This window comes from Neolamprologus brichardi, chromosome 18, assembly GCF_056152115.1.
Source record: "Neolamprologus brichardi isolate AB-2024 chromosome 18, ASM5615211v1, whole genome shotgun sequence".
NCBI lineage: Eukaryota > Metazoa > Chordata > Actinopteri > Cichliformes > Cichlidae > Neolamprologus > Neolamprologus brichardi.
Window position 1 is genome coordinate 32,443,976 of NC_142121.1, and position 19,253 is coordinate 32,463,228.

General features: G+C 39.4%; 1 protein-coding gene across 10 annotated transcripts in view; it reads left to right on the plus strand.

The window, feature by feature from the left end:
- ctnnd2b (catenin (cadherin-associated protein), delta 2b) overlaps window positions 1-19,253 on the plus strand; it is a 202,160-nt gene that overhangs the window by 70,600 nt on the left and 112,307 nt on the right. For 9 of the 10 annotated variants that reach the window (XM_006802752.2, XM_006802755.2, XM_006802756.2 and 6 more), the window contains one exon: window positions 4,561-4,673. In XM_006802752.2, coding sequence (XP_006802815.1) covers window positions 4,561-4,673 — 113 coding nt within the window. Of the gene's footprint in view, window positions 1-2,496; window positions 2,569-4,560; window positions 4,674-19,253 lie in introns of those variants that run through there. The other variant, XM_006802758.2, reaches the window with a different exon arrangement.

Sequence of the window (19,253 nt, forward strand, 5' to 3'; positions counted from 1 at the left end):
CACACATGGCAATGGGAGCTATGGTGGAACAGTTCAATTTTTATTTCATCAGGGCAGAGGATTTTTCTTGTTATAGCCCAAGAGCCCAATCAGCTGCCTTTTGACAAACCACCAGTGGGCTGTCTTGTACCTGTTAGTGAGGAATTGCTTCCCTCCGGCCACTCTTCCTTCAAAGCTTGATTGGAGGAGTGCTGCACTAACAGTTATCCTCTGACATTACTCAGTTTGACTGCCAGATTTAGGAAGTTCTTCCATTTGAGAATGATGAACCTATATTCTTGGGCACTGTCACCTTCACTACATTTGTGCCCTGAGACAGACCGATCCACTCTGACATGCACCATCAACTATAAGACTGTATGTAAAGAAGTGTGCGCCTTTACTAAATGCGTTGTCTGAATTTAATTAAGTATGGGTGGATTTAATCAAGGAGTCACGTATTCTTATAGTACTGCGTGGTGACTGATGGAAAAAAATCCCTGTAAACAGATATTTGCATATGAATATGATGGATTTGCTGACGAGGGCTGAACATTTTGGTCCCGGAAGCTTTCAGGTTTCAGTTTGCACAGTCGGAGTGCTGATCAGTCACATTTGAGTGAGTTTGGTTATGTGCAGCCAAACACTGAGTGTGGAAACCACAAGAGGAAAGCATTTCCCAAAATGCAATCTGAAAACAATCAGCTATCGTCTGATGATGATTAAGCTTTTTATTAGCTGCATTCATCTGCATTTGTAGTCGGGCTGCAAACAACGACCTTTGCACAGAACGTTGGTCGTTACCTGAACAGGGTCTTAGTCATCAGACCACAGCCGCCAGGTTCACAGCCTGACCAAAAAAAAAAAGGGGGGGGGGGAAGAGAGAATTAAGGTTAATGATGATGATGGAAAACTTGTAAACCTTAAAGGATCTGAGAAATAGGCACTGTACGTGCGCTTGTATCACTCTCTTCACTTCCTTTGTTTGTTGATGAGTGCATATTTCTTTCATAATAGCTCGTCTTTATTTAAACACTGCCTTGGAAACAGTGATTGATTGTATCCTGTGGTCTGGCATGATTTATTGTGATTATGTCACTTTTATTATCTAGAACCAGCCAAAGGACTGTCAGAAAGCCATTTAAAGATTCAAACCATACCTTTGAAACCAGCACTGCAGTGGCTGAACGCTGATGTGCTTTCTCCACTTGATTTGAGTGATTCAACAAAACAATTTGATCTTTCTTCTTTTATTGTTTTTTTTTTTTTTCTTTCGCACAAATTGGTAAATTTTGTTTATTTAATCAGCTATAATGATCACAGCAGCAGACACACATATCCTAATCAGCTGCTTGCTTGTTGGCACATCAGCTAATTAGTGGTTATTCATCACGCATAAATTAAGCCTAAGAAAAGGTCTCTATCAAGAGCCACCCAAATGAAAAGATTTGCTCTTAAATGGCACATACGAGTGATTTATGAAAACTTTTTGACTTTTTAAAATGGAGCTTATAGGTTTCACTAAGCTGCCATCCAAGTCTTGAACAGATACCAGCGTCCTAAACCAAACATATACATTGAGTTTAGATATAAAATATAACTCAAGTTCATTTTTTGACAATTTGTATTGTATATTTTGGTTGCTGCTATTACCAGTCAATATCCATGCGTTATAAAACCAGGCAGTGAAATATTACCCTAATAGAGTATACTTCATGATCCGTGCCATGGCTGTCAAGTCTGCTTAACTAGCAAGATATTTTCTGTCTGCACAGGACTGCAGTGTTCTGGTTCTCAATGCTGAAAGTCATAATAACCAAATATTTTAAAACACCAGTGTACAAGCATACTACTGACACCTCTACTGGACAGTTTTAAACAGCTCCAGCTTTGACTTTGTATGGTGACGTTCCTGTTTTTACTCTCATTAAAGAGGTTGAGGAGGCATCAGAAAGGGTATCCGCCATATCAGATATACCAAAGTATCTGCCGCCATATCGCGCCATCGGCCCGATGTGGCAGCCTTCTGTCAGTCTGCCCCAGGGCAGCTGTGGCTACAACTGTAGCTTGCCTCTACCAGTGTGTGAATGTGAGCGTGAATGAATAGTGTCATTGTAAAGCGCTTTTGTGCCTTGAAAAGCTCTATATAAATCCAATCCATCATTATTATTATTAAATAAGGGAACAGCGCAAAGTACAATTTATTACATTTTTCCTTATTTTGTAGAATGCTGGACTCTCTGTGAGCCAAGGCTCACACTTCAGAGTCCTATAAATATTAAACAATATATCTGCTCCTGGATTTGGAGCTGTCTCTAATATCACCATGTCCGGGCAGACACCCCACCCAGTTGCTGTTTAAACCTGGTGTAAGCCGATGAAAAGAAACTACCTTAAGCGAGGACAAAGAAAATAAAATGGGTTTCAAGGCTGAATGACACAAAGCTACTGTTGTAGAAGCAAAAAATGCAAATACAGACTTGAAACTCAGCAAACCGCAAACTCTTGTCATTTTAAAAAGATTATCTGACTAGTTCAATGGCTTGCTGTGTGGTACAGACTGTCCAAAAAGCTTGTGCTTCCATTTTGGTGAGTGAAATTCTGGCATTTTCTTAGTCAGTTAGCTAATTAGCTGACATGTGTGTATGTTGCTGCTTGCTAACCAAGCTAGCTAGCATTAGCTGACAAATTAGCATTACTAGGTCCAAGAGAGGCTCGCATGCTAATGACCAAAGAACTACTAGTCAGTTCAGATGATATAATATGTGATACATCCATTATGAGGCCAGCTTGCACAAAACTAATGCATGTAAGTGTATGTGTGTCACTTGTGGCAACATCAGAATAAAAACAGTAATAGCAAAATGGCTACGTTCACACTGCGCATCAAATCCGATTTTTTTACCCTATGCGACCCATATCCGATCATGGTATGACAGTGTGAACGGCACAAATCCGATATTTTCAAATCCGATCTGGGTCACTTTTGTATGTTGTACTGAATCCGATACATATCCGATGTTTTAGAAAGCGACTGCTGTTTGAATGGTCAAGTCGCATTAAATCTGTCTTCTATGTCACTGACACAAGATAGACGCCAATTATCAGCTCCGGAGAAGCACCCGATAAGACACCGCAATGCTTCCTGGACATCCAGCGTAGATGTCAGTGAAACTGTTGGGAAGACAACGTATACATTTTATATAATCTGCAGATTCTGACAGAAATCTGCTACTATCCTTTGAAGCACCGCTCCTCTCTAAAACAGCAATAAGGATAATTATTAGGTTATTTACATTATTATGTAAACAACAAAATAACTTAAAGCAAAAAATTGGGAAACGTAAAGTCCGAAGTCTTTATATTAAGGGCCATCAGTCAAACAATATAGCTTGCTCTGGGTCTAAACAGAGCGCGTTGTGTGTGACGTCTTCTTTTGCGCATGCGGGTCGCTTTGAGGGTTCATACTAGAGAGCGTTTGCTGTCGCATTTTATTTGTAGTGTGAACGAGCAGATAAAAAAATCGGATTCGATCAAAAAATCGGAGTAGAGCATTAAGATCTGCAGTGTGAACGTAGCCAATGTGACGCAATGGCAGTGGAAATAACCATTAAGCAAGGCCTGTAAAAAAAAACAAAAAAAAAAAACAAACAAACAAAAAAAACCCCCATTGAACCTCCTGGTCTGCCGGAAAGATAGAAAACCATCCAATTAAATACTAAAACATACTAAATTATGTCCATCATGTTTTCCGCATCCTCTTTGTGGCTCTTTGGACTGGATCATTTTGCTGCAATCTCTTCTGCAGTGGTGTAATGTCACTCCACTGGAGAATTGGTGTCACCAGCTGTTTATTTCAATGGGCCCATTTCTTCATATTCATATTTTTAGAGTATGCGGGAATTCACAATTTCCTCGTAGATACATATGTGCAGAGCTTTAACATGGTACATGCATTGCCCCAGGGATGTTCTTGCAGCTGAAGTTCTTCGTCACACTGGCTGGACAGTTAGGGCTGTTGTCCTTCTTCTCTGTTATCCTAGAACAATTTGGGGGGGGGAACTGAATGTTTTTTTAACTGCGGAGATGCGACTGACAACTTTTTTTCCCACCACTCCATTAATATCAACCAGCATATGCCTACCAGCAGGGTATAAATCCATCGGGTGTCAGTGCATAGATGAGCCAAGTATTAGAGTAATGCTTACAACTTTTTTGACACTATACGTCAAAAATAGCAGAATTCTTCTCCCCCAAAACCTTCTGCTGTTCCATGACTTTCCTCAGTGGCACAATAGCAAATGTCACATTTGTGATGGTTTGAGTTTGGTGTCACAGTTTTGCAACATGTCAAACTCTTCTCTGTGAATATCTGGCAGTGTGAAACTTGGCAGACGCAGCGATATCTGGCCTGTTTTCCCACCACAGACTGCGGAGTCCGTTTCACAACAATTAAAAATGTGTCAGCGAGAACGCAGCCAAACTAATGCTCAGGATGACTGTAAATGTGACAGTAAATAAATAGACAGATTGTTTTGACACATTCTTGCTCTCCCTCCCCGTCTCTCTTTCTCTTTCTAGGAGCTGCAGTTTGAACGTCTGACCAGGGAGCTGGAAGCCGAACGACAGATTGTCGCCAGTCAGCTGGAGAGATGCAAGCTTGGCTCTGAGACTGGAAGCATGACTAGCATCAGGTGTGTGCGTGTGAACGTGTTTGTGTGTCCAACACCTGTCAGGTTATCTTCTGTACACTCTACCTGTGTGTGTCAGCTGTACTCTCGCAGGTGACTAGCTATACAGCTGCTCGCATTAGAGAAACGCTCCTTGATTCGTGTCCAAAATTCATCGGTGTGCTGGTAACCGCGCTGTAGTGATTTGCTTTTGAACTCGGAGAGAGCAGCGCTGCACCCGATGTTGCTTGCTTTCTTTTACCCAGTTTAAACATACACAGAGATGTGCTGATGTGATGTTTCAGGAACCTGGTTTGTTATAGTGCAGTCGAGTAGTGTGCACAGTGCAGCAGTAATTAGATTACACATTATTATTATTTTTAAAAGCTCACTTTAAGTGAGCTTGTATCTCATTAGATTATAGCATTTAAATAATGCAGGGAGCATTATTACAGTACCTCGATAGATAGTTACATTCTAGCTGACATTCATATTTAAGGCAGCATTAGAAGGGGCAGAACAGACAGTAAAAATCAGTGTTTACATATTGACTATAGCCAAAATGATAGCTTAAAAATAACTAATTATACTTCAGCTAGTCGCTAAGAAACATTAGCATTTATCTGGATTTTTTTATACCTAACTTGCCAGTAAACATTAATAATTTACTCTATAAATTGCTCTTTAATATATTACTCTTATTATCTCCATGCATCTTAGCTTAAGCCATTGTTGCTAATATTTCATAAATGCTGTTGTATGTAGCACTCATTGTATTGTATGTCACTCATCCAAGTGACTTCTTGAGTCTCTGAAGAAGGAGACTGAAGAAGTCACTTGGATGAGTGACGAAACGCTTCTCCCACTGAAAATGCTACGTCCAGATGAACAGAATAACCTCTTGGAGGTTTACTTACCTGGATGATTGAGAATGCATCAAAACCATTTAAGTCATACTTGTGCACCCTCTCTCAGTTCTAAGGTTTTATTTATGAGGGTAAAGAAAAAAAAAAACAACCTTCCAGTTCGAGAAGCAGTCCTGTGTAAAATTAAGTGTACCTTGTGATTCAGTAGCATGTAGAACTCAGCAACCCCTCCAAACAAGTCATACTTGTTCACTCTTTTTTTTATTTTCTATCATAAACTTTAACATTTAACTTGCTAACTGAGGCCTGTAGAGTCTACGGTGTAGCTCTTGGGCTTTTTTCCACTTTCTCGGAGCGTTGCACAGTCTGACCTTGGAGTTTGCTGTGACGTCCACTTCTGGGAAGACTGGCAACAGTCTTGAATCTTTTCCAGTTGACTTGAACTTTTTGTATGGAAATGACTTTGTAATGTTTCCCCAGATTGATGGGTAGCAATAATGCTGATGTCTTTCCTCCTTGGCATTGTGTTAACACACACCTGACTGCTTCAGATCAGCAAACCGACAAGGGTTCAGCTTTTATTGAGGTGCTGCAGAACCGTAGACATCAAAACCAAACAGACTAAGATGCTGAGTGCACACTGTCAGTAATTTACTGCGGATCTATATTCACAACCCCTTCCCAACTACACTTGGATATTTCACCTGTTTGTATTATGAAAATATTGATTAGTACAGCTTTAAAACAACACAACTCAAGGCATTCAACTAGGCTAGGCTCATTTATTAGTGAAAACAATCATTGGGTTTTTAAATGCATTATATTTTGACTAGGAAATGTTCCTGATGCTCTACTAATTAAAATTTAGTTTAAACATTTTTTAACTTTTGCCTCCTAAACACCTTTTATAGGAAATGATAGCTTTGCTTGCTTGTGTTATTTAACAACACGAGAGGAGCTATCAGGTTTTTACACGTTTAGTAATTACGATCCCCTTAGCTGAACCCATGTAAAGAACACATGTTCACCGTTGTCGCCTCTTAGTCTTTTTCAGCTGTTCATATTAAGTGCACAGAATAACAACAGGGAGGTGACAAAGACGGAGCAATTAGGCTGTGATGGTGTAAAACACATGTTCCTCAGTTCAGAGTCATTTTAAGGAGAAGTATATAAAAAAAAGCTTGAGACCGTTAATGAACCTAACTCTAGACGTGCTGTCAAAACCTTACTGGCAGGCTTAACGTTTATTGACGGGCTCGAGTTGCATTCCTGAAGCTTTTAACTGCACATTAACTACTCGCTGTGCCTTGATGCTGAGAGTTATGCGTGAGAAACGATCTCATTTCCCTGGAAGGATTTGAATTTGAAAGAAATCTAATGCCAAATTGACACATCATTTCAAGAGAGGTAATGTAGACGCGATGCGATTATGTGACCTGATTAACGTTCAAAGGCGTTATAATGGACCCTCGAATATGAAGAATTTTGTAACCCTTATAAACAATTTTCCCTCTAATTTTTGATGTGTCTGAGCGAACACACAAACTCTCTGAGCGATCCCTTGGACCACTGTGAGCGACAGCAGACGTGTGCACTGTGGTCACGCCAGCATCGAATCCATCCAAGTTACATGGTTTATTAAAATAATCAAATTACAGCGTTTACATTTCTGTTAGACTACTTTTAATTAACTGCTTTAGCTGTACAATGAAAATTTTAAAAAAAATCTTGTTCATGACCTGTGTAGTATGTCAACACTATTGAAAGTTGAAACTTGAACTCCAATTTTGAAAACACAACTTTCTTTTTTTTTTAAAATAAAGCTCTAAAGGAAATAAATTATATAGTTACTTCTTCAAAAGTGCAAATAACAAAGTTTTTGCAGCTGTTTACCTAAAAATGCAGCCAAGGCGTTTTTTTAAATAAACATTTCAAACTATTTACAGAACAATCAGCTGTTCTGCATCAAATTTGATGCCACACAAATTATTTGTGCCACAACAAAAAATAATTTCTGTCCACTATGAGATAAAGGAGAACAACAGCCTGACACTTTCAGGCCTGGCAACAGGAGATGTGTGACTCCTGTAACACCTGTAACATTCAGCAGTCGCCTCATTGTTCTGACACACACAACAAAACTACTGACTACACTACACACTAACTACACAAGATTTGCGCTAAATATCCCAAATCTCTCAAATCTCAAAACACCGCCGTCACCTAAAGCCCCACCCCCCTTCCTAAACAACTAAATGCCATGTTGCCATATCATTTTTTGATTGGTCCACATAGTACATTTCTTGACCAATAGGAAAGGGTGGGTTTTTTTTGGTTTTGTTTTTGCTCACAGGCGGAGAGTGTTTTCGAGCATTTTCTTTATAAAACGCAGTTTTTACCGTTTCTTCCAGTAGTAAATATAAACAACAATAGTATTCAGGAAGAAAACCAAACATTGCATATATTTTTATCATAACTCTGGTTTTACGTGGCCTATCAACACAATTTAAAAACTGGTGTAAAGTCCACTCCAATGGTTGTACACGTTGTCATTAATGTGGCTTCACTCCACATCAGCCACGCCGCTTTGCTAGCTAAAACAGCCTGCCGACTACGTTGATTAGCTGCGTATATACGAATGTGAATCGCATCATTGGCTGGACTATGGGATAAGGTGGCATCGTTCTAATCCTATACGGGAGCAGCCAGTCACTTACTGACTAACACTAAAAAACAGAATTGTTAAAGTATTAATTTTAATTTCAATTCAGGTTAGATTTTTTTTGTGTGCGCAACGCAGATTTTCTGTGCGCAGAAATCGTGCCAGCAGTGCACAATTGCGCGCGCACGCAGTTTAGAGGGAACATTGCTTATAAACCTGATATTTTTAATAATTCCTCATTGCACCCGAGACAGCAAAATCATTTTGCAGCATTATTCATTTTTTGTCTTTCTAAAGGATGTTCCACTGTCAGAGTCCACTGTGCTGTGCGGGGCCGTCTTGTTCCTTTATTTATTTATATATTTTTTGATAACACGGGCGAAAAACATAAAGCATTGTTATATTATCTGCCTCTGATTGAGTTTAGACGGCAGCTTCAATATCTGCTCTGAGCCTGAAGAACACATTCTACACATTCCATACTGGTCCCAACGTGAAAACTGCACTGCTGACACAATAGTGATAATGCACTTAGCCCTCCTCTCAGGACAGTGGAACACGATTAAAGCCTCCGTCTTCATTTCTCTTTCTCACCCTGTCTCCCACACACACACATAAATAGACGTGCACAATCCATCATCTTTTCTTCTCTTTGATTCCGTTAAGCGAGTGGGGATTCCGTCCGGCTCAGACTAATTACTCATCTGCCCGTATTGTAATTCTCATTTCAATTTAAGGGGTGGACCAACAAAGAGCAGGAAGATGGTCTAAAACGGACTCATTCACAAGTCTAATTAACTGATGCACGTATAGCTCTTCGGCGCTGTCACAGGGCCGCATTTGCAACAGCGGCAACGTGGGATGGGAAAAGGTGCAGAGTCCGGAAAGACGTGTCTTCCACTTCATCACACAGCCGCGCGCAGATATAAATGCTGCAGTCTTGCAAACTCGATTAGATGGGTTTATTATTTAGTGAGGGGCAGAGCGTCCTCCGGATTACACTGTCTTCCATTTTATAGGCCATCCACTTTGTTTGACTTGCGGGGTAATTACTAAATGGACAAATGGTTTGGCAAAACACACAAGTCCAGCACGGCAATATGCTGGAGGTTTGTAGTGCCTAAAGCGTGTTGGATTTATTGTTCAATTACCTCTGAAACATTAGTATTGCTGCTGTTCCAAATAGTTTTATTCATCACTGCTTGTCTCAGAGAACAGAGGGGTCAAAATATAATCGGCAGCTACAATACACGGACAGGAATTCATCTTGGTAGCATTTGTGGTGAAACATATTGAAACTGTATGTAAGCTACAAACTTTAATTTAACATCAGCAGCGCAGACGACGTAAAAATGCAAACTGTTGCAGCGTTTGCCGTTAATTGTTTGTCATTTTGATCCATAACGTTTGTTCTTGTTGACTTCTTGTTTCTTTCTTCTATTTGTTCTTTTGTTCTTCTATTTGTTCGTTTAGCTAGATTAACGTTAGCATGACACAGATTGCTTTGCCTGATTTGGCAAATTAGAATATGTAATTATAGCTAAAAAATGTAGCTGTTAACAGTCAGTGTGTTCTAAACCAATGTGTTGCAAAAACAGCACCCAGTATAGAATTCATATTATATATTAGCAACAGTCTCAGCTTTTCTTACTTTGCATGTTCCAGATTAGCTAGCCACTGTTCTCAGTTGTGTAGCATAAAGTGTGACAAGTGTCTGGTACAGATGATCAGCACTGTGCAGAAAGTCTTGAGTCACACCTCATTTATTTATTTTTTTTGCTCCCAGTAAACCAGACTTTCTTGTATTTTTTTTTTTAAAGCTAGTTTTGAGCAATAGCTTTCTGAAAGACTTTTGAAGTTCTTCTTTGGATATTGGATATTTTAGCCAGTGCTATTGGGGGATCTTGTCATAGTTGATTGAATTATAAATGCAGAAAAGTGATTTGATTCACAATGCAGTACTTTTAGGAAAGCATCTGATTGGCTAAGTATTTATTTTTCAGCATGATATGCAGTAAAAGCATACCTACATAGAAAAACACACAGTGGAACTCTATCAGTCATGGATTGGCCTCCCCAGAGCTCAGACCTCAATATTATTAAAGCAGTGTAGCATCATCTTTACAGAGAACAGAACAAAAGGCAAAAACATCCAAAGAAGATCTTTGAATCTCCTTTAAGAGAACCTGGAGAACTATTCCTGAGGAACACCTAAAGAGATTTCAGGAAAGCTTGCCTGAGAGTGTTTAAGCTTTGCTGAAGAGTAAAAGTGGTCATACTAAGTTTGTACAACTCTAAAGTTTAATTCTTGATTTGATACTTGTGTGAAAAAAAAAACAAAGAACCTGCTGCTATACAATTTCTTCATGATCAGGGGCAAGAAACAGTTAAGGCTTTTCAGATTAGTCATATCTTTTCAACTCTTAATTATCCAAATAACGAAGATCAACTCCATTACCCCCCCCCCCCCCTCTCTCGCTCTCTTAGAAACTAATTATGCGGAAAATAAAATGTGTTATTTGTAGGATAATTCTATCTGAAGCCAGCTAATCTGTAATATCATCAAGATGTGTGGAGCTACTCTCTCTCTATTAGTTTGTTGGACAAATCCATCACGGACCATCTTATTGTCTTTTCCAAAGCAGCAGCAGCTCTAGTTTCTACACCCAGATAAACCACAAGTTTATAGATTGAGGCACAGTAGATATGATATGACCAAAGATAATACAATAGCTGTGTAGAATTTTCAGACACATCTTGCTGATGGCGGTGAAAGATAGAAAGGAGCAGAACAATAGAGGACGGGTTGTGTTCAGCGTGGCCTTTCTTGGGCTTGCCCTGTGTTAACAACACATTATGAAAGAAAAATGTAACTATACTAGAATAATAAAGGTTTTTTGTCAGAAATTTCTTTGTTAATCTTATAGATCATACCAGATGTCTTTTCACCTGAATCTCTTTGTCTTGAATGTTTGGCTTTGATATGGCTAACAGGAAGCTACAGTATGATGAAGTTCTGTTTGCAGACAGTCGCTAAAGAAAACTTCAAATCAAAGTGACTGTTAAGAATGACCACATGGCTGTGGAGGGCTGGCCATTCAGGAATCTGCTCCTGTTGTGTTGCAGAAAATAAAGACTTTCAGAGGTGCTAATGAGTTCTACTGCTCTGCCTTTCTTTCCGGTCTTAATCAGTCACCACAGGTCACAGTGTCTGCTGCGACACATGCTGCTGCTTTATCGCTTCAAAAAGTACAAATCCACAGTGTGTGTGTGTGTTACTTTTTCACTCAAACCGAGACAGTGTTTTTGTCTGTGCAAAGAGTTCTTTTGACCACAGTTAGAGTAGATAAAACTAATGAGTAGAAGCGTTCAGTGCAATTCTGGTTGCAGATATTCAATATTGAATACACAGCACTTAAAAAGCTTCGGTCCCTGTTTTTCCCACGATTTTTGGCTATAGAGAGAGCTGCTCTTCTCGTCCTTCAGCTTCTCATGCTATTATGTTTTCCCCTGTGTTCACTTTTATCATCTCTTCTCCTCTGACCTCCGTTTTTGATGTCAGTTTATGTCCTTCCATATTTCTTTTTAGTTCTGTCTACATTTCGCTCATCATCTTTTCCAGCTCTTTTCAACCTGTCAGCTGTCTTGAGGGCTTGGAAAGAAGACGCCTGAACTTCTTTAGGTGTGTATTTAACCCTTAATTCAGTGGGACTCTCCATCAGTTGTTTCAGATCTGAGGAATCCTCCTGGACGAAGAAAAAATATCTTCACAAACCTAAATAAGTCCAGTTACTGTCTTTTCAAGCCCTCAAGACTAACGTGTCCTGGATGACTGAGAACCTACACAGACATGCTGTCAGCTGTCTTTCTGATCTACACAAACAGCGCTTTGTTGCTCAAGCAGTACATTTCAGCGTTATTATTTTGTGTCCTGTAGCGGTTTTTACTTTGGCTTGGTTGTACAAAATGAAAACAAAGTCACCGGCCAGATCTGGACTAGCTTAGGGCAGAGTGTTTGTGCATTTTAAAACCAACACTGGACTGGCTGCTTGACTCGTATCTTACCCAGCTACTTAATCTTAAGAATCCTTTAGCTTGTAACTTGAAATATAGCAAAGTAGGACAAACTCTAGGATACAAGAGTGGCCTCTTTATATTTATCCCACTGTTCCCTGGCCACCATCTTTCTATCTAATCATCGAAGTGGACCTATGACAGTGAGAATACCCTCAGTAGCTACAGATATCATCTCTCTGGCGGCACCACTATGGATCGCCGCCTCCCATGTCAGGCTACTTGCTTTTGGCTGTTTCATTTCCAACATTTGTCAGGTAATCACATGCACGGCCACTTGCTTTTTTGGCTGCTAAATGGTAACTGCATGTATGTCGCGCATGTGCATGTTCATTTTTGTGTGTATGTATGTGCGTGAGTGTGTGTGTAAGTATTGGCTGTAACCAGAGCACCCAGTGAGACCCACTGTCACTCGTCTGGTGGGAAAATGTGACCTGTCTGGCAAGCCCAGTGAGCGCCCATTACCCAGAAGCTGTCAAGGCTCTGCCAGCTTAGACTCACAGCAGTGTGACTCTCTCTCCCTCAGCACAAATCCACTAACAGAGATGTTTGCAAAGAGGAGAGGCTTCACTAAGAGCTACTGCCTGTTTTTATTACATTCAAAAACTGCTTTCTAGGAAAAGTCCCTAATAGACCCGAAGGAGGGAAAAAGTCTTTCCTCTTTGAGGTAATCGGAAGAATGGACTTTGACTATACAGAGCATTACAGAAAGTCTAAGAGGTAAATATCAGCCTTGTCAAACAAGGAGGCTTACACACACAGTTTCATTAGGAAGTGAACCGATGAGTCTGAAAGTAGAAACTACAAAAATAACAGCTATGATAGACGGTTGTTCTCATCAAACAGCCTCAGCTTAATAGTTCTACTGGCAAATCAGATTTTGTTAAAGCTACAGTGAGCTATTAAATCTTTTTAAGAGTAGACATGCATTAGCTCTCTACAGTGATGGAAAGCTGCAGAATTTCTCTGGTCATTAGTCAGGCTAAGTGACTCCAAGAAGTGTTGAAAATTGAGCTGACCAGAATCAAATTGTGGTAAAACCAAACTAAAATCAAACAAATGAGGTGCATTTAGAATCAAAAGCAAATTCAAACAAACAATGTTAATACAAAGTGGCCTTATCGCATCATGAACAGATTATATGACAGAAAAACATTTCCCCAAAGCTTGGATGGAACTAGGTGGCAATTAATTCCCAGAGTGCCTGTTTGATTTTTTTTCTCAGTCTAGTTACCATAGTAAACTTTCAAGTCCTGGATTCACCTCGTGTTGTTGCACAACATTTACTGAGTAAACTGTTATTTGGTTTGCTTTGATATGCTAACTGTGTGATAGAAATGCATCTTTTCAACATCAAAAGATCTCATCAAGAGGAAGCAGAAAGAGACAGCGGAGGCAGGCGGAGATGCCAGGCAGTATTTAGTGCTCTGATGTTTACTGTATATAAAAGATGGACACAGCTTCTATGTCTAAAAATGCAGAAAAAAACAGCATTTTTTTCCTAATGTCCAGCAAGATGGAAAATTGATCCATGATCTCAGTAAATGGCATCAAACTTTCAAATTTTAATCAATATAACATGATTTTTTTTAAGTTATGGTCCACATTAGACCCAAAAGGACAATAAAGCAGGCCTCACCTGTATATGAGATGTCAGTTATAACGAGTGTTCAGTGTAATTCATTCAGATGAATCCGGTTTTAAAACAGCACAGTGATGAGGGTCAGAATGCGAGGCTTGAGGGTTATGACTGTAAGGTCAGTAAGCTTGGTTTAGCTTAGATTGTTGGGCTTAAGCTAGGTAAGAAAAAAAATCAAATGGGGAGCTAAAAGCTGTTATTCTGCTTATACCTGTCAGTGACTGCAGTCTGTTTTTCCTGCAGCCTGCCTGAACATGGTTCCTGTCAAACAATCAGATGTGAGAATGAAATAATATTTGATTTTCCTTTTAAAAATAAATAAATCAAAACCTGTAGTTTTTTTTGAATCATCGATGATTCATCAGTACTGGACATACCGTGTTGTGGAAATTTGTATTCAAATTCTGCACTTCTGTGCCTCCTCTTGTGTATTCATTTATTAATTCAGACTGTCCAAACAGTAATAGCTGTGTGCACCCAGCTATTTAACTCTATATGTGCATACGGATGACATATGTAGTCTTCCCTCACAGCATAGTCGCATGCATTTATTAATTAGACTGATTCATTTGCAGCCGATTTTGCACATATTATATTCTCAGAGTCCGATTGTCAAATCTGCACTTTGCTGAGGCTGACTGAACAGATGTATACTGTAGTTGCGGCGTGTACTTAAGAAGCAGAGTTAATGTCTTTTTCATTGTCACACCGCGCCGTAGGCACTGCTGCAGCTACAGACCTAACTTTTAGATCATTGGGAGTTGGAATTGCGAAGCATTAAAAGGATTTTGGGGACAGATGATCAGGAAAAAAAGTGATAAAGAGGGAAGAAGGTGACACACTCAGAAGGATGAGGGGAAAGAGCCAATCTGCAGACTCTGCTGTAAACGTAGCTTTGCCGTGACAAGGAGTTCCAGTTCTAACTGTAATTATAAACACAATGTGCTTCATGGGGAGCTTGTCATCTTTGCATCAGTGCAGGATATGGAGAAATGAGACATTTTTACAAATAGCACAATAAGGCTTCTCAGACTCAGCTTTCAGCAGCTCTGCACCCACTGCACTGTATTCTTGTTACAAATTACATTCAAAAACCTCCAGGTAATATTGAAACCAGAATATTTTTTTTGTTGTACTTAACACACAGATGAACTGGGTTGGGCATTTTATTATTTACTTCCTTTTTATTTTATTTTCTCTTTTTTTCTTTTTTTTAAAACGCATATTATTATATTACATGTTATTGCTAGCTATTTGGCTTTTGTGAGGGGCTGCTGCACCTCTTACATAATGATCAGAATAAATGGAAAATGGCTGCATTTATATGGAGCTATTATCCAAAGTGCTTTAAACACACATTCACACACAAGAGCAGACTGACAGGATTTCCTTTCTAATTCACTTTAAACATGTAACACGTGCACTATTGCTAATATAGCTTTGTATTATAGTCTTATAATATAGCCAACACAGCTATAGTTCAGTAGCACTGTACCATTACCAAAGTTCATTGGGTAAAACTGTAGTTCTGGCAGGATCACTTAAGTCAAAGTTGGATTGTATATGTTTGGTATAAAAACAAAGCTAAATGTTTTTGCGGCAGCGCATTTGGCATTGTGTTTGAAAAAACAAGGAGTGAATATTGAAATTAATTCCTTTTACTCCAAGTTTTATTTTGTAACTTTTTCTTCATTTCTAAGGATATCTCGGGCTTCTCGATCGTGCTTCTTCACGTGCCCATGAATTCCATCATCTGAAATCTTATGAAGCGCCTTGAGGCGACTTTTGTTGTGATTTGGCGCTATATAAATAAAATTGAATTGAATTGAATTGAATTGAAATCACTTTACATGTTGTTCTCAAAATGTATGGGCTCGTATTGTGGTCATAAATATTTTGTACTTGTAAATCAGTTTTGTACTTGTAAATCAGGATTTGTATGTGTAAAAAGAATTTGTATGTGTAAAACAGATTTGTGTGTGGACTTAGTTAAAAAATACGTGGGAAACTCTGCACCCAAGTTTCAAGTTACAAGTACGAATTTTGACCCTGTTTTTCTTCCTTTCATCTGATTGGCCAATGTCATGTCAATCACAAATTTAACTATCCAATCAGAGAACAGATGGGTTTGGCTATTGGAGGGGTGCTTTATGGAGCTTCAGGTCCTTGAAGGGAATAAATGCCCTTTTACATGCCAGCCCAGCGTTTTCCTTCATCACCACGAAGGAAAACAGTCTGTGGTGTCTCAATTTGGTGATTTTTGTGTCACAGGTTTACATGCTTAATACAGGGACTTCCAGACACTTTTCAACAGCGCTGCGAGTGGGGGGCAGTGTTGTGGAATTGACAGTGTTCACTAGTGGGGATAGTTACAAAGCTTTCTTCATTATGAATGAGCATACATGTTTTTATTGAATATTTGAAGAACCAGCAAAAAAAACAAACTCTTGTAGAGGACATAAAGTCAGAGATAGAAACGACAAGGAGCAGGTGCATCTATTACAGGTAGAGCTGCTACAAAAACCCACAGAGCCCAGCAGCCAGCGCAACAAATTCTGGATCCTTGGCTTTTAGTTAGCATTAGCAGCACATGCTGCGTCCGATTTGAAAGGACCTTTATGCTGCGCACTGTGACTCACAGCCATGGTCCCGGGTCAGCCATGGTCCCGGGTCAGCCCTGACCTTGTGTTAAACTAAGCCTAAAGTAATAATGGTATTTCTAACCACTGATATACCACAACTTTATCCTTTCAACAGCTACTGAAAGTTATGGGACCTAGCTTCTATCGGATATTTACATAGAGATCCTCCAGCTACAAACTGTATTACCCTTCAAGGACCTGCAGTTCAAAAAAGCGCCCCTCCGACAGCCAAACCCATCTGTTCTCTGATTGGATAGTTACATTTGTGATTGACATGACATTGGCCAATCAGATGAAAGGAAGAAAAACAGGGTCAAAATTCGTACTTGTAACTTAAAACTTGAGTGCAGAGTTTCCCACGTATTTTTTGGCCAAGTCCACACACAAATCTTTTTTACACACACACAAATTCTTTTTACATATACAAATCCTGATTTACAAGTACAAAACTGATTTACAAGTACAAAATATTTATGACCACAATTTGAGCCCATAAAAATGCCACTGCACTGAGTGGGTATCTTGTCAGTGAAATTCAGACAGAGTTTTATTTAAAGGCCACCACCTTTCAGTCATTCAGTCAGTCAGATTCCCCAAATGTTGAGCACAGCTCACCTAAAACATCTGGTATTTTCAAAGGTTTGCTATGACTCTAAAAGTTTCCATTGAATTAAAATAAAAATCCCTGTGTAAAAACTGAGAGGTGAACATCTTTCTTTATTTCTTTAACAGAGAGCTTTAATATTGAATTATGTCAGTGCATTCAGCACTTCATCTCCTGCTTTTTACACCATCTGGATTTATATTCGTGTCCATGCTTGTTTCTGCTCAGAAATATGGTAATATATTGACAATTATATCGTTGACAGGCTAGATGATGATGTAGGTGATGAGGATTTTAATTTTCAAACCTTTATCGATCCGGACAAGACTGACTGCATGATGATGAAGGCGGTGAATTCATCTCGGCGTTCTTGCTATCGATCTTGGAGGCAGAGGAAATGGGAAGGAGTGGTGCTGGTTACATTTTAAACACTAACGTTTGGTGTGATCCATGCTGAACTCTACATATTGATCTGATGGAGTGACTGTAGAGGGAAGGGGAGGAGAAAAGGGAGGAAGGAGAAGGTCATCAGGGTGTGATCTATTGAGGGCTCTCCCTCTTGATGTGATGAATGGATAGACGGTAAGAGAAAATGGAAGGAATATTGAAGTTGGTTTGAAATTTGTACATATTGAATGCAACATTAGCTTTTATTTAGCTATAACTCAATACAATTTTGGACACTGTGGCAACAGGGACATGTTTTAGCTTTATTACAAGAGACAGTTTTATTATATTGTTGAATGATCTTTAAAGTCATGCCAAACAATAACAGGTCAGCAAATGTCCCAAGACACGGTGTTTAGGTTTAAATTACATCATTCTTTGATGGTGGGAGCAAAGATGATGCAATCGAGTCACAAACCTTGAAATGGGGACTTAACACAGACTTAACAAGGTGTGTTATTGTAGGCATCACAACAAAGGCTCTCAGACTTTAATTTAACCCAAGTCTTGACCTCAGGAGTTATTTCTTACATGATTTCTTACAGCGGTATATCTTGTTTTGTTACTTGCAGTAACTGCAGTACTGTGTCTTGGGCTACAAGCTATGTGACTTATCCCTGAAAACATGAAAAGTTGTGCGAATAAAAGTTTTCATAGGACTCTGTCCTGTAAAAAACTAAGTACACCCTATGATTCAGTAGCTTGTAAAACCATGTCTAGCAACATTAACATGATGTAATCAGTTTTCCGTCTGACTTTTGGTCCACTTTATGCAGTTCTCTTAAGGTCCCCCCACAATTGGAGTGAGTTCTGGACTTTGACTTGGCAACTGCAACCCGTTTATTCTGTTCTTTAGTCATTGTGTTGTAGATTTATTGGTGTGCTTGGAATCATTGTTATATGGCATGACCCTGTTTCGGCCAAGCTTGAGTTGTTGGACAGATGGCCTCACATCTTTCTCCAGAATATTTTGGTATACAGAGTAATGATTGATTCATTATCTGCACTGACTGAAGTGGCTGGAAAACAAGCCTAAATCCTCACCCGTCTACCACTGTGCTTGACAGTTGGTATGAAGTGTTTGTTCTTGTCCAAACATGACACACTCGTTCAGTTTTCTTTAAAATTGTGCTTTCATGAACTTTAACCTTTAACATGCTAAATAACACCTGTAGATTGAGACATACCCGAGATATACTTGTTTTTTTGCAATTCCTCTGAATCTACGAGGACATCCACTCCTGGGAATTTTGGGACATTGTGTTAACACACAACTGCCTAAACTTCTATAAAAGGCATTTATAGAGATGGTCACACTTGCTGATGAATTAATTAAGGTTATTTGAGTAACATCACCTGGCTGCTACTTCTTGATTCTTGTGTAACCAGTAAGGGCGTACTTAGTTTTTCAGAGGCATCTGTTACAATTGCAAAGTGTTCATAAATCATGCCATATTGGAGTGTAATGTATTTTCATTTTAAATCCATCCATCCGTCCATTTGCTGTTGCTTATCCGATTCATGATCCTAGGATAGGAGTCTATCCCAGCTGTCATAGCTCACCCTGGACAGGTCGCCAGTCTGTCGCAGGGCTAAGATGGCGAGACAGCCAACCATTCGCACTCACATTCACATGGGTAGTTTAAAATCATCAATTAACCTAACCTCTG